This window comes from Priapulus caudatus, unplaced genomic scaffold, assembly GCF_000485595.1.
Source record: "Priapulus caudatus unplaced genomic scaffold, Priapulus_caudatus-5.0.1 Scaffold631, whole genome shotgun sequence".
Classification (NCBI taxonomy): Eukaryota; Metazoa; Priapulida; class Priapulimorpha; order Priapulimorphida; family Priapulidae; genus Priapulus; species Priapulus caudatus.
This window is the reverse complement of record NW_014577692.1, coordinates 21,703-37,023: the sequence shown is the minus strand read 5'-3', so window position 1 is coordinate 37,023 and position 15,321 is coordinate 21,703. Positions and strand designations below refer to the sequence as shown.

Genomic DNA, 15,321 nt, shown 5'->3' with positions numbered 1-15,321 from the left:
GGGGGTGAGCTCTTACGAGGGGGGAGAAGATAGACAGAAGGACAGACACAAAAACAGACTCGCCCTTTATGTAAGAGATAATAAGTAACTATGCAGTAAGGTTATAATATTTGTGATTAACCCAAGTTCTTCGCTTCCATTCTTGGTGGTTAATGTTCTTGGTGGATACCACGTAAACATGGCCTGTATCTCTATATGCTCTTAAGCATACAATACTGTACATGTATACTGTATACTGTATACTATACTGGCTGTACATGTCTGCATATATGCTCTGCCCATGCAGGCTTTGCTACTGTCTAGAAATCATGAATAATGTTTGCAATGCAGTGTCATACATGGGAAACTGATGCTTTAATTGTTATCCGCTTTGCCATATATGCTGACATCTTGAAATTGTTATACTAAAGTTCGGAGATTTTCTTACAGGCAATCCAAGTGGCAAATGGCATCCGAGATGATGAGAGGGCGGGCAGAGCTGATGTCGTTCTCTTGGGTAAGATTACGATTCGACACAATACCTACACTGCTAAAAATTACTTATAGCTTGAAATATGTTTCACATTTGCTATACTATAGAGAAATAGTGTATGTAGAATGTGTGGATTGAGTGAAACCTCCATGACAGTCGAGTGTGTTCCATCCAGTCTGATAAACAGTGTCCAGTTAGTTAGTTCACGTAGAAGAGACGATGTATGAGAACGATAAACTGATGCAGGAGCATTTTCTGTGAGCAGACGGACAGACTAACGACGAGCCATTCTTCGAGGCGCTCGGTGGGAGAGACGACATTCAGTCAGCAGACGAGGGGGGAGCCGACGACGAGAACATTAAAGATACGAAGGGACAGACTGCGCTATACAGGTACGCGTGCTCGTCTCTAACACCCACGCTCTCCCTTCCTGTCGGTCGATGCTCTATGCTCGTGAGAAGGTAGTAGAGCAGTGTGTGTGTTTCCTCTGTGAAAGTACTTACACAAGTACAAGTACAAGTACTCTACAGTACTTCCGTAGGTCCTTATAGTTTGCATTTCGAGTAGCAATTAATGCACGAGTTATATTTATAATGAAGTACTGTACTCGTTAATTTGTACATCATACGGAATATTTACAGAATACATCGTAGATGTATGAATGCTCATGGAGTTGAAAACCAGAAACAGACACTTTTCCTTGCTGCGTTTGTTAACTCGCTGAGAATCAATAATTTACTCTATAACTAATAATATAACACTCGGGACTTATATTAAATAGGATAAAGGGGGGACTCTGGGAATAGATGGCTGTGATGCATGGACACTATATCAAACATTGTTAAAAACTTCCTATTAGTTTCCAAACGTCTTCTGTTAAAGATTCTTTAGGAATGAATGAATTTAAAGAGGCTAATGAATGCATGTGTATAATACCTGATTAGAGGCATGTAACTTTCATGTTAACAAGTATAGCTAGTATTTAACACAAATGCATTCATACCATATTATGCATGTAATGGTCATGTTTTGTTGTTACTTAAACAATTGACTTACAATGTTATGCAGATTTTCCATTTTGTTATTTCATATTCGCCAGAATTATAGATATAGAAATGGTATCTATCTAGCTGTATCCATTAATTTACAATATAACAGATAATCGTCATTTTTGATAACAGACTTCCATTGGATGCAGAGGGGTGAGTTTGCAATAAATATGGTTTTGGGCACAATTACAGCACGACTTTTTGGAGGGTGGGAAAGGTGAAGGTTCCATTATCACATATGCACTGCATGATCACATCGCTAGCACTAACTCTTACACATGCTTGCACTATTAACGTACTTTTAACCAAGCTTCATAACAATTCTGACAACAGTATATATGGTGCAAGTATAGTTTGGTATAGTTTTTGGTTGGAATCTGTTTTATATTTTCAGCAATACAATGAGCTTAATTGCTTATCAAGATTTATTTTATTATTCATAAAGGCTACTTATTCTCAAAGTTTTAGACTGCATGCCTTACTATTATTGTACATTCTGATGACTTTATTCATTGTCTGTTATTAACAGAGTCTTATAGTTAGAGCATTCACTGTATTCAATCCATAATTTATCGAAGGTTTTTCAAATGTCCTTTTATTATTCTTGATTGTCTCATGAATTTATTGCGATGTACATTTCACGTACGTATGTGCAGTGTCGTTGATTGTGTTGAGAATTCATGAAGTGCATATGTTTGTACGTTATAGAGTGAGTGATGCCTCGGGACAGCTGAAGGCAGTAAAGGTGTCTGAGGGACCTCTTAGTCAGGACATGCTGGACTCTCAGGTATTTATCTCAGTTGTATTTTTTTCTTTAATAAAGCTCATAATTATTATAAAAGGTGTATATATATATATATATATATATATGTAGAGAGAGAGAGAGATAGAAAGAAAGAAAGAAAGAAAGAGAGAGCGAGAGAGAGAGAGAGATAGAAAGAAAGAAAGAGAGAGCGAGATCGAGAGAGGTTGAGAGAGGGAGGGTGGAGTGTAAGGGAAGAGGAAATGAAAAACAAAATAAATTAAATTACTTGCCGCACAAATTAGTAGCAAGATAACTATACACTGCCCTGCATTGTGTTTCAGGACTGCTTCATTATTGACGGAGGAAAAAGCGGTATCTTTGTGTGGATCGGCAAGCAGTCGACTAAGGATGAGAGGCTCGGTGCCATGAACAACGCAATGGTATGTGCACCCATAAAAAACATAAATTCAATATAACGCAAGATAAAAACGATACATGCCCTAAGTACGAAACCCATTTGCACTTTTTTTGTTTTTTCCGCTTTACATATACGCTTGACGAAACCTCCGCGACGGAAAGCTGTTGGCCGTCAACCGAAAGTTAACTGAAGGAGCTGTGGAAGTGTAACTGAAAGTTGTTGCCGTGTCTTTATCCGTTCTCAAGAAATACCTCAAGGGCCGCGGCTACCCGAACTGGACTCCGATCACCCGCTGTATCGATGGTGGCGAACCGGCTCTCTTCAAGGTGCATTTTGCTGACTGGGCGGAGGAAGAGGGACAGGTGGGGCTGGGAAACGTCCACGTCCGCGGATCGATCGCACGTACGTACAGCTGTTCCGATCTTGGTTCTGAGTTATGCGGCGCAGCGCCATCACGGTATATGGCACGGGTTGTTCGTGTCCTGACTCACGTGTAAGTGTGAGTGTCTTTGCATGTGTTAAGACGAGCACCGAGGAAAATTATGAGGGAAAATTATGTTTATTAAGTTCTTGTGAAGATTATGCATTGTTAAATGCATCATTATGTACATCAGTAAAAATCCCATGTTTTCAGGTAATAGATACCTTATGTCAGTCGTATAAGGGATACATATATGACTCTACCTACATAAGTTTTAAACACACAGTGCGTGGAAATACCGGCACATATATTCTCATATATTCTTGACATCATGTGTATTTCGTTGGCGTTACACAGCACCGGAGGAGTACGAAGGCAAGGAGCTGCAAACGATCCACTCTAGGAGGAAGCGCATTTTCAACTGGGGACCACTAGCTAAACACGGAGGGCGCGCGTGCGGATTCATGCCTGACGATGGATCAGGCTCCCTGGAGGTGGGTGTGGGAATCGATGGGAAATTTGCTAACTCTTTGCACGACGTTGTTGTATCGGCACAAGATAGCTAGATATTTATGCAACTCACTTATATTACCTTTTAAAAATTATTAAATTTATTATATTAATAACTTATAATCTAAACAAAGTAATGTAGCTATTTATCAGTACAATATGTTGGAGCCTGAGAGAGATGCTCTAACTGTGTTAGGCAACTATAGACCGTAGCATCATTGAAGAAACCTGTCACCTTTTATACACTGTGTGCCAATAAGCTAAATACTAAGCTGGACTCATTTTACAACATGAATTCTTGAAACTAAATTCTTCATTAGCTGTTACACAGGAATTTTGGACAGAACTGTCTTTAGACGAGTGTGGAAGTTGATTGTTTTATACTTAATTCTAAATCAACTAGATATGTATTCAGTCTGACTTTACATTTATCTCGACCACATTAACTCGCGAAATTGACAGAGAATTTAATTTCTGTGCATAATTGTCGTAGGTGTGGAGGATTGAGCAATTTGAAATGGTGCCAGTGGATCCATCTATTCACGGTTGGTTCTTTGGTGGTGACAGCTACATCCTTAAGTACAGCTACATGAAGGACAACCGTGACTTCTACATTGTCTACTTCTGGCAGGTAGTTGGCGTAAAAATACATACGTGAACGTTTATTCCGGTTGTTTTAGTACAGAAAACTCCATTTTTGGAAGTGAAAATAGAACTTTTGTTAGAATACGTATAGTATTTTAGTTATTAGAATAGTTATATAGTATTTAGAATGCTCTAATAGTAATAGCATGATATGGCTTAAATAATTGCATACTCATGATAATTCCAGGGTCTCAAAAGCTCACAGGATGAGAAGGCAGCATCAGCGATCCTAGCAGTGAAATTAGATGATGAAGTTGGTGGAAAGGCCGTGCAGGTTAGTATATAAACAAACTTTTACTCATTCATACGCAAGTTTTCCTGATTCACAAACGATTTTATTCGTGGCCATTTGTAGTTGAACGTTACGTTACATAATAAAATTGAACAAAGAAAACAAAGTTAGATTACCTCAAAGACTATGTATCATATAATAATATAGTGAGATGTATATAATGTGTAATATATTTTATTATATGAAATTTGCAAATGTGTCTTGCAACCCACAGGTGCGAGTAGTACAGGGTGAAGAACCAGACCACTTCCTGACTGTGTTCAAGGGCAAGATGGTCGTATTCATGGTATGTCCATTCATATGTGAATTTTAACAATTTTAATGGTATAAAACTCACACACATCTTTTTCTTTTGATTTGACCTTTTACAGTGAATCCCATAATGTGTCAAAAATAATTCAGCAAGCAAACAGCAAACAAGTAAATAAATCTCTATATCAACGTTGGCGCACGTCTTTGAGGCACTAACCTGGCTGCTTGCATTGCTTGTGTGCGTAGGGCGGGAGAGCGAGCGGGTTCAGGAACGTTCACGACCACGACACCTACGATGTTGACGGAACACGGCTGTTCCACATCCGCGGCACCAGCGACGTCAACACACGTGCTGTCCAGGTACGTACATATATATAGACCTGCTCCTTATTGCTACCAGTATTAGTGTGTATATATATATATGTATATAGAATGAGGTGTCAATTTGTTATTTTGCATTGATTGCGTGTTATTTTGAGTTTTCGATAACATATATGTCTCTTCCTCGGTGCTTCACAACAACAACCATATACACTATACAGGATGTGAAATTAACGGGAGTCAGGAGTCAAATACTCCCTGATTTACTGTCGGACTTCCTGATTTGACATATGCAGGAGTCTAGTTTATTCCAGAGCATGGCCTCATGGAATTACCGTATTTTTTCAGCAAATGTCCAAAGAAAATTTGCCAGACGTGCAACCGCATGAATCTTCTAAATAAGCACATGTGTTGTTATAATATCTTTAATTTTGAACTTCAGACTGCAGACTCCCTCATTTTGCCGCGGACTCCCTCTTTTTGAGGGCAGGGAGTCCGTTGGACTCCCTTGTTCAAAAGTTAATTTCTACCCCTGCAAATATATATATATATATATATATATTATCAAGAGCTAATAATACCTTATTATATATAATATATAATAGGTATTATTAGCTCTTGATATTATGCGTACGATATTTGTGTATTATTAAGGAGACCTGTTTCAGTCGTGTCTGACTCATGTGCGTGCGTGCGTGCGTGCGTGTATATATATATATATATGGACAGGTGGCGTGTATGTGCTAAACCGTCGTTGTTTATTCGCAAGGTTCCCGAGCTGGCTTCGTCTCTAAACTCTGAGGATGTGTTTGTGTTGGAGACGCCCAATGCCACCTACATCTGGCGAGGAAAGGTAATAGTTTAATTCACGCGTAAATATTTCTACTCTCCCTCCGAAATGGTTTACTCTGTAGTTTCAGTGTGAGCGCTATAGTGAGTCATATATTACCTCCTATATAATCTGTTCTCACTGGAAGCTATATAGCTGTGATGTAAGACACGTGGCTATAGTCGGTCTTACAGTATTATGTGAACAGCAATTAAGGTTCGACAGCAAGAGTATGCATGAGGAGACATATAGCTTGTTGGTGGTCGACAGCGTTAATTTACTATTAGATTGACCTCGTGTGTGCGCGCACGTGCATTTACGTGTATCTATGTGTGATTGATATCTGTATGCTATGGCTATGGGTACACAATGGCGATAGCAGGGCACCAGTCAACGTGTTGGTTCCACGAGTTAATTTGGGGAACGTTGCATAATAGTTAAATTCCATAGAATAGTAATAGTTTGTGAGAGTTTCAAATTCCGCTGCATTGAGAGTTCAACGAAAACGCTTTCCGCGTTCGCGATTCGACGTTAAGATTATTCTCGTGCTACACAGGGTGCCGACGACGTTGAACTAGACATGGCGACAGACCTCATTCCCATGATTTCGCCCGACCGCGAACCGCAGGTAGTAGACGAAGGATTAGAGCCAGATGAATTCTGGGATGCCCTCGGCGGCCCCGGCGAATATCCGACGCAGCACGTCTGGGTGAGAAACTCTCCAATGTTTTTATTCAAAAGATGTCTGTATTGTAAAAAATAAATTAAATGTTAACTGTTAAATGTTTAATGTTTAAAGTTAAATGTAGTATTAAATGTTAAATTAAATGTTTAATGTTAAAGCTTAAATGTAGTATTAAATGTATTGTAAAAAATGTTTGTTGTTTAAAAAATGTGTGTATTGTATGCACGCGTCATCGTAAAAAGGAGATCTAATAATGCAGAGGTGGGAGTGGGACCGCTTGCACAGCGTAACATCGTGTATTTATCCGTCCATTCGTTCTTACGTTACAGGCGCACCCGCCGGCTCTGCCTCCGCGCCTCTTCCAGTGCACTCTCGTTAGGAACCGCCTGCGTGTTGAGGAGATAGTTGACTTTGTGCAGGAGGTAATTAGCACGTAATTAGTGATAACGAACACCGGTAATAATGATGACATCATCGACACCAATACGTCAGACGGGGTTGGTACAGTATTGTAGCAAAAAGTAACAAATTGGGGATCAAATCATCAGTTAAATGGGCATGAATCTCACAGGCAGATACTTCAATGCATTGTTGTGCACTATCTATTCAACAACGATTCATAGCGACTAAATTCGCATGTTAAGCAACATATTCTCTGGAGTATGTTGAGATGTTAACAGCGTCATTTTCAATAATATTCCATGTGGCAGGCAATATATGTTTGAAGCCATGTAGAGCATAGATCCATGGAAGCGCCATATCTTGTGATTTATGCTTAAATCAGTCAAGGATGAGAATGAAATAGAGAAGGTCGTCTGATGTTTCCTGTTACGTAGTAAGCTTAGTGCTTAGTAAACAAAATCACCACGGCTTTTCAGGACCTTGCTTTGCCATCTGATGATGCAGTCCCTGGCGAGGTATTGACGAAGCTTTAGTCATTGGTGGTGGAATGTATGCTGGCTTGGGATAATGTTTGGTTTTATTGTGGTGGATACAGACTCACTGAAGCTTGTCAATTTATTTATGTGACTGATTTGCTTTTACCCTAGGCTTATCCCATGAATTACAGGGTATATTCACTTTAGGTGCACACTCAGAAATTGCACATAATATCATATGATAATATGGTATACTTTTATTCACCGATGCACCAATATAATATTGTATTATGCATTGCTATTTCATTATAAAAAAAATGTATTCGTTTTTATTTATTCATGTATATGGCAATATGGACATGGCAGATCATAATATGTAGATGTTTCATCTCTTATATTTCAATGGCCACCGAGTGTCTACTGCTGTAAATCAGTCAACATTTAAGTAGAATATATTTAGATAAAATAACTGGTTAATCAATCTTCCAGAGCAAAAACTGTGATATAATTGTGTTAAACTTGTTTATTTCCCCCCCTGTAGGATCTGGATGGTGACGATGTTATGATTCTTGACAGTGGATCTGATGAGGTATATCCATACTTACAAATTTTTATTAGTAATTTTAATTTAACTAATTTTCCAAAACTATAATAAATCAAATGACGTGTTTTGGGTTATAGATCTTTAGCTTTTGCGATTTTCACAGTTACATACTTGATGTTTTACATTTAGAGAGTGTGCATATATAGTACGGACATTTAAAATTGTCACAATCAGTTTAATAGTTGGATCTGATGATGTTTAAAACGTTACTCCTGCTTAATTATAGATTTACATCTGGGTTGGAAAGGGTTCACTGGATGAGGAGAAAAAGGCTGCTTATGACCTTGGCATGGTGAGTATTTCATTGTTTGCACATTCTGTTGACAACAAAATGAAGAATACGTAATAACATCCTCCATTAAAGTTAATCGGAATTAGGGTTATAGCCTCGATTGATAAGATCTGTTAATTAGCTACATTTTTGTGTGTGTTAAGTAGATTTACATTCAGAAAAATCTACCTAATACCAGACGAATATGTTAACAAAAAATAGACTACCTCTCTATCCGTCTGTGCGTGAGGGACTGGTAAGTGGGTAGCGTGAAATATGGAACACGTTTCCCCTGTGATTTACCAGGCTTACCTCAAGTCGGAGCCGAGCCCGCGTAAGGCGGACACGTGCGTGTTCTTCGAGATCAAGCAGGGATCAGAGCCGGAGACCTTCACCGGATACTTCGAGAACTGGGATGCTTCCATGTGGGGAGAGGTAGGACGATTCCTTCTGTAGTTCTCCCTAATCCAGAATTCACTAGGCCAGACTGTTTACGGCTGTGCTGTCAAGTCACTCGACAGTCTCTTTGCTGCAGTCCTTTGCTCCAGTGCACTCGCTCAGTTCATCTCTATCACTGCTACTCGGTGATAACAACATAGTGAATCCTTTCTCATGTACCCTTTACCGTTTCTCTAATGAGTTGTTAGTGCATTTATGGTGTGTTTCGACTCGCACGTAAGCAAGTGTGTTTAATGCAAAGGTTACGTCTCCAACATTCTTGAATTTTTATTGTGCTTTACATGATACGTGGTCGATTACTCCATCATATAACATCGCAAAACAAAAATAACGAGAGCATTTATCGATAGCCGACTCTCCAGTGTTTTGGAAAACATGCATCTTTCAGTTACAGTACGTGATACCGACCACTTTTTCCTTTTTTCACAGGATTAAACAGCAAGTCTTGTCTTGTCATGTCTGCGAGGGTAACTAGCCCTACAACATATCCATTCTTGCATCATCAGTCGACCGCTGTGCCTCTTTGGAAACTGGCCAAGAAGTAGGAAGATGAACCATTGAAAACACGTCGAAAACGGAACTTTTTGTTTTAGGCAACATCTATCCCGGGCCCTGGCTTGTAGAATTTTGTTTCGTAAAGTTGAGGAAACTTGGGTTTTTCATTCGCTTAACACGTTACATTTCTGTCGGCGGTTTACAAGAAAAAGTTAATGTTAAGACTAATGTTAAGTCATATATATTGCTTCTGACGATAGGCTCCAGCACCCCAAATATACAGTTCTGATAATTTTACAAACAAACAGGATTTAACTGTGCGGTAGAGAAGTCGTTTTTTTTAGAAATGCAACTCCAAGAAAGGTAGACGGAAAAATGGTCACATATGCATGACAATTTAAGCACACCTATATTACTATATGCTAGTCAACATATAATGTAACGTTTATGTAACGTTTTTTTTTCTATATGTACCATTTTGTTACATATAAGTGGTTATAAGATAAATCTTCCATTTTTCTCAAACAATTTGTATTTATATCTGTAAGAAGTTTGCTCGAATCATGAAAAGAGGAAATTATGCCAACCTTCACTTACTATCAGGCTTGAAACAATTTATTTAATTCTTGGTCAGTAACTAGGGTGGTAAGATGTACTATATATTTAGTAGTAATGATAATATTTACCTATTTGAAGAAGACGTAGTATATGTATTTCTAGCAATGCAACTAGTGTAAACCATGGAACGTAAGATGTGAAATTAAAAACTATTTTCCCACACGAAACTAAACCAGTTCACTTCACTTGTTACTAGTGTGGCTTTATTTTTCCCAATCAATCCCCTAACAGAGACAGTAACTCTCAGGTTCCCCACGGAACCGTAAGATGCCATATGTCATGTTACAATCGGTCTAACAGCTGGACAAGTGAACGACCACGCGAGAGGTCACGACCCGGCCATTACCTAGACAACGGCGCGAGCGACAACTTGTAGCCGGTAACGCGCTGAAAGAATGAATGCAATTTTCTACATCTAGACACTGTGACGACGAGACGGGTCATGTGAAATAACCAATGTGAAATAAGACTAAAAATAACCGAGTCATATAACGCCTGCAAATTATTCCACTCTATACTGCTTTTCTTATTAATGCTCTCTCTGTGTTTGCAACTATCTAATGCAAGCGGTATATTGAGCAGTACACACCACGCGCGGATAAAAGCCACGATAAATTCTCGTAAAAAATAAACCGATAAAAATATACGATGGTGTTTTTTTTTTCATAAACGTCCATCCATCCAATTTTGAAAGCCTCACATTTCAAACATTTTCCAATTCTCACACCCACCCGCAGTATTACCTCACAACATATCTTCAGCTGTGACTAGAACTAAATGTGGGTGCAGATTCTAAGTGCAGCCCACGGAGGAAAAGTTCTGACAGTCACTAGACACCCATGAGAACCGAATTTCTTGAGTGAGGATTACACACCGATCTTTCAAGACTCGATGGAAAAACAAATCCGACTCGGATGGACAAGCCGTCTCGCCATCGTTGCATAACAAAAAGTAATCGTTTACAAATGAAGAAGATCTTGATCATAGGTTGACAGCCGGACAAGACAGACCGTGATTTCAGGTGTTTTGAGGTAGTAGCGAGGCTCGCAATGTGTGAGAACAAACACAACATACGCATGCAGTATAGTAGTAAGTACATCGCGGCAACGTCGTTCAATAACCAATCGGGTGTTTTGCGGTAGTATTGAATTCAAACGAGGTGGCTCGAATTGTGTGTGAGAACAAACATAGACAACAAGTGTACATGCTAGTACGCACATCACAGCAACAGCGTTCAAGAACTAATCGCTACTACCTCGAAACTTTTTTACACGCACTATCGTCGGTGACAACTCTCCCGCTTACATACATGTTCGCCGGCACGAAAACGTCGATTTAAAATGTTTTAAAAACTTAAATTTACAGAACACAAATGAATACAGAGGTGCTGTTTCACAGTAAACCACAATCTATACCAATAAATTATGCCCTAGAAATTGTAATAATCTGACGATATTCTAGGAACAGCATCAGACTGTAAAACTTTTCTATGGCATAACTTATTGATCTATACAACCCCTTGCCTTGATGAGGGATCAAGCACGAGCACAAACACGACTTACAAACACCTCCAAAAAATCCTTAGCATTCCCGCCGTCACAAGTCGCCCCCCCCCCCACACACACGTCAGACACGAATCGTCATCGTCCAACGTGACAGAGATGGTTGCGGATGACTCGGAAACCATGAAGCCCTAACACCTACACGCGCGGCGGCGGCAGCGGTGGTGACGGTCTCGTGAGAGGTATGTGCGGTCAGCGTCGCAGCAACGGCGAAGATGTTACAAAGCTCTCCCAGATCGCGATGCACACGCGCGTGTGCACGTGAACCACTAGATACAATAATGTAACCTAACAAGAGTAGGGGGGGTAGTACCCCTACTGTTGTCAGGTTACATTATTGTATCTAGTGAACCCCCCGCGCGTGGTTACAAATGGATATGTTCATCGTGGCAATCAGTGATCAATACAAGAACCTGTAAACTGAGTCGACCTATCCCCCCCCCTCCCCCGCTTCTTAGCTCGGTGCTACTGCGCCCTGATAGCTGTGGTGCAGAGACCCTAAATAGACAAACATCGAAAAACCCGATCCAAACTGACCTAGCCGGTCAACCTAATATTGCGATCCTAACCTAAACATCGCCGTACTTACTACTCCTACGTAAATATCTAAAAAAAAATCCCTCGATACAAGAACCTAAAACGTGAAGCATTTCGTCGTGACTCGTACAAAATCTGTCTGCGCTGCTGCTGCTGCTGCTGCTGCTGCTGCTGGTACTGCTGCTACTGGTACTGCTGCTACTACTGCTGCTGCTGCTGTTGCTGCTGCTGCTGCTGCTGCTGTTGTGCTGCTGCTGTGCTGCTGCTGCTGCTACTGCTGCTGCTGCGATGTGATGGTGGTGGCGGTATAAGTGGCGTTATCGCGTGCTACACTGACTTCTCTACCCTACACTCACGCCTACTTACACCAGTATGCATACTATACAGTCAAACCTCGGTTATCCGAACATCAATTATCGGAATTTCGGGTTATCCGAACAACATCTCAAGGTCCCGTGAATATTAAACGGTAATACGGGGAGATCAGTTATCCGAACAATCAGTTATCCGAACAAAAGACTTCCTGCCCGTCTCGTTCGGATAATCGGGGTTTAACAATAGATAGATACGTTTGAGGTTGGCGTGCTTGTCTACATATTCCAACAGTAACGATGACGGACGATGGCGATGACGACTACAACAATTTACACCCCCGCGTTCGTAACGCCAAGTATTACCATCGCGTTCATACAACACATCTGATGAAACACGTTCAGCTGTTGTCGCCCATCACGCATGCACACGCGGGACAACGAATCTACGTACAATCTGGTAGTCTGCACATACACGTGCGCATGTGGTTGGCCATCGTACTAAGAAATAAATATTTTTACCGTGGTAAAAACAATTTATCCGCAGTTAAATTATGTGTATCAAGGCCTCTGATTGGGTAACTGAGCTATAATTTTACCGTGGTTAATTCTACCGTGGTTAATTCTACCGTAGTAAAAATAATAATTTCGGAGTACTATGGCCAACCACATGCGCGCGCACACAGTAGCTGTTAAACAATTTAGGAAACGGTGTCAAATTCAACTTTCTGCAAAATTCAAAAATACACCTTTACACAATTCAGAAAAATAGGAGAAACCTTTTCCTACGCCGTAGCAGAGTGACTGCTTCACATTACCTGTATATGATACCTTGCAGTTCTAACGTAAAACACAATGCCGAGAAAAAACAGGCACCATCTTGCCAAACAAACGTTAAACTAAGCAGACGTTACATTCAGTGAGCGCAGAGGTATTAATTACTTCCGAGCGTAACACCTCGACAGTTTGTCCAACGTACGCACATCAGGCGAGACTGGCACGACTACCTACGAAATGTAAAAACGAGGACAACATTGACAACTGACTAGACTATTTGGACCAGCACAAGCTAAATCTATCGCCATCCCATATATATATACATACATATATATATATATGTATGTATATATATTTATATATTATAAATCTAACACGTGTTATCTTACACGTAATTACTAGCTCTCATCGTTTACGACTGAGGATCGACGCAAATGTCTCGCATGCAGTAGTATTAGTAACAAACATATCCATACAATATACTACACGTTGTGTCACGAACATCATGCATACTCTGCTCATGGCCACACATATGTCATGGAGTCAGCAGTACACATTGTACATATGTCATGGAGTCAGTACATATATATTATAGATTCATTGTACATATGTCATAGATTCACTGTACATATGTCATGGAGTGAGTGTACATATGTCATGGAGTGAGTGTACATATGTCATGGAGTCAGTGTACATATGTCATGGAGTGAGTGTACATGTCATGGAGTGAGTGTACATATGCCACAGTCATACATACGTTCATGGCTGCATGGATACGCTCGCGGTATTAGTGACGACTCTAGCCTTCGTTACACGATGCCCCCTACACGCGGCGCTATTTAATTAATTAATTTACGCTCACCCTCCCTCATCTCGACATCGAAATTATATATTAGTAACAGACGCGGCAGGAATCCAACTACGGAATCTCGAACCACCATCTCCTCAGTGTGCTGGTCTCCAAGAATGGCCGACACACGCCTAGACATTTACAACCGCCCATCTCCGGTAGGGAGCACGGGAAACCTACGCTGCTGTCATCGACGCCGCCACAGCATGAGAATCCAGATCGACTTTCTATCTAAGCAAGCAACAGCTTAATATCAACTAGCGACGCAATAACCACACGAGCGAGGCAATCGCCACGCGTCGTCGACGATTTCTGTTAGAGTGGCGACGACGCGCCGCGATCAGAGGACCACGGCAACGCGAACGCGGCGACGGCGGCAGTCTACACGAACACACCAGAGGGCGCCGTTGCAAAGAATTCAGCTAAAAAAAGGCGGGATGTACATACGCCCCATGCTTGGGAATGAGTGGTTTAAAAACAAAGCCATAGGGAGAGAAGCCCCCCCACCCAGCCACTAAATGTGACTTGCATTATATATATATATATATATTAGCAACAATCAGGATGCTCTGTGTTATGCAAAGATAAATTACCGCTACAAGTGCAATTTCTGTCAGTAAAGACACCATGATTAACTATGCTATACGAATTTCTACAACTTTCCTAATTAACATGCTAACGGATACACACTCGCGTCGAACCATATGCAAATGGGTTGTGTGACCTACAAAATCAGCTTAACGTCTATTTATTAAATCATTTTATATTCACGGCTGTCGACAACCCATCTGTATACAAACACCCACGCCTGTAGCGCATTGCCGTGCCATTCTTATATAGTATACCACGGCACTAATCCCATACGATGGCACTGATGCACATACCAAATGTGGCGTACCAACACGAAATCATGAATATTACATCGATTCACCAGTCAGCTACAGAGCACTGATGCACCCACCATTCACGTATGGTGTATCCGTGCACTATTTATCGTATACCACTAACCAGTGCACACAGTGTACTTTTTCACCATTCATACATGGTACACCAGCTCACTATAGTATATACTCCACTGGTGCACAGGTTCGTACTGTGAATCGGTGCACCAACACATATATAGTACCAGGGTGCACCAGACGAGTATGCACCCCCCACATCAACATGTAGCCTCCACGCATCCACCCCACCAGTCATGAACATGTAGCCTCCACCCATCCACCCCACCCACCAGTCATCAACATGTAGCCTCCACCCATCCACCCCACCAGTCATGAACATGAAGCCTCCACCCATCCACCCCACCAGTCATGAACATGA

The 15,321-nt window shown here is 40.8% G+C and overlaps 1 protein-coding gene across 2 annotated transcripts in view; it reads left to right on the top strand.

The window, feature by feature from the left end:
• The window catches only part of LOC106812295 (gelsolin, cytoplasmic-like), a 16,512-nt gene extending 6,368 nt beyond the window's left edge, over positions 1-10,144 (top strand). Inside the window, exons 7-24 of one of the 2 annotated variants that reach the window (XM_014816132.1) lie at positions 430-496; positions 738-864; positions 1,654-1,674; positions 2,230-2,308; positions 2,608-2,706; positions 2,930-3,086; positions 3,463-3,599; positions 4,109-4,246; positions 4,448-4,534; positions 4,767-4,838; positions 5,051-5,164; positions 5,895-5,978; positions 6,511-6,663; positions 6,969-7,061; positions 8,059-8,106; positions 8,348-8,413; positions 8,699-8,827; positions 9,281-10,144. In XM_014816132.1, coding sequence (XP_014671618.1) covers positions 430-496; positions 738-864; positions 1,654-1,674; positions 2,230-2,308; positions 2,608-2,706; positions 2,930-3,086; positions 3,463-3,599; positions 4,109-4,246; positions 4,448-4,534; positions 4,767-4,838; positions 5,051-5,164; positions 5,895-5,978; positions 6,511-6,663; positions 6,969-7,061; positions 8,059-8,106; positions 8,348-8,413; positions 8,699-8,827; positions 9,281-9,286 — 1,677 coding nt within the window. In that variant the 3' untranslated portion in view covers positions 9,287-10,144. The remainder of the gene's footprint in view (positions 1-429; positions 497-737; positions 865-1,653; positions 1,675-2,229; positions 2,309-2,607; positions 2,707-2,929; positions 3,087-3,462; positions 3,600-4,108; positions 4,247-4,447; positions 4,535-4,766; positions 4,839-5,050; positions 5,165-5,894; positions 5,979-6,510; positions 6,664-6,968; positions 7,062-8,058; positions 8,107-8,347; positions 8,414-8,698; positions 8,828-9,280) is intronic. The other variant, XM_014816133.1, reaches the window with a different exon arrangement.
• Positions 10,145-15,321: the final 5,177 nt, after the last annotated feature.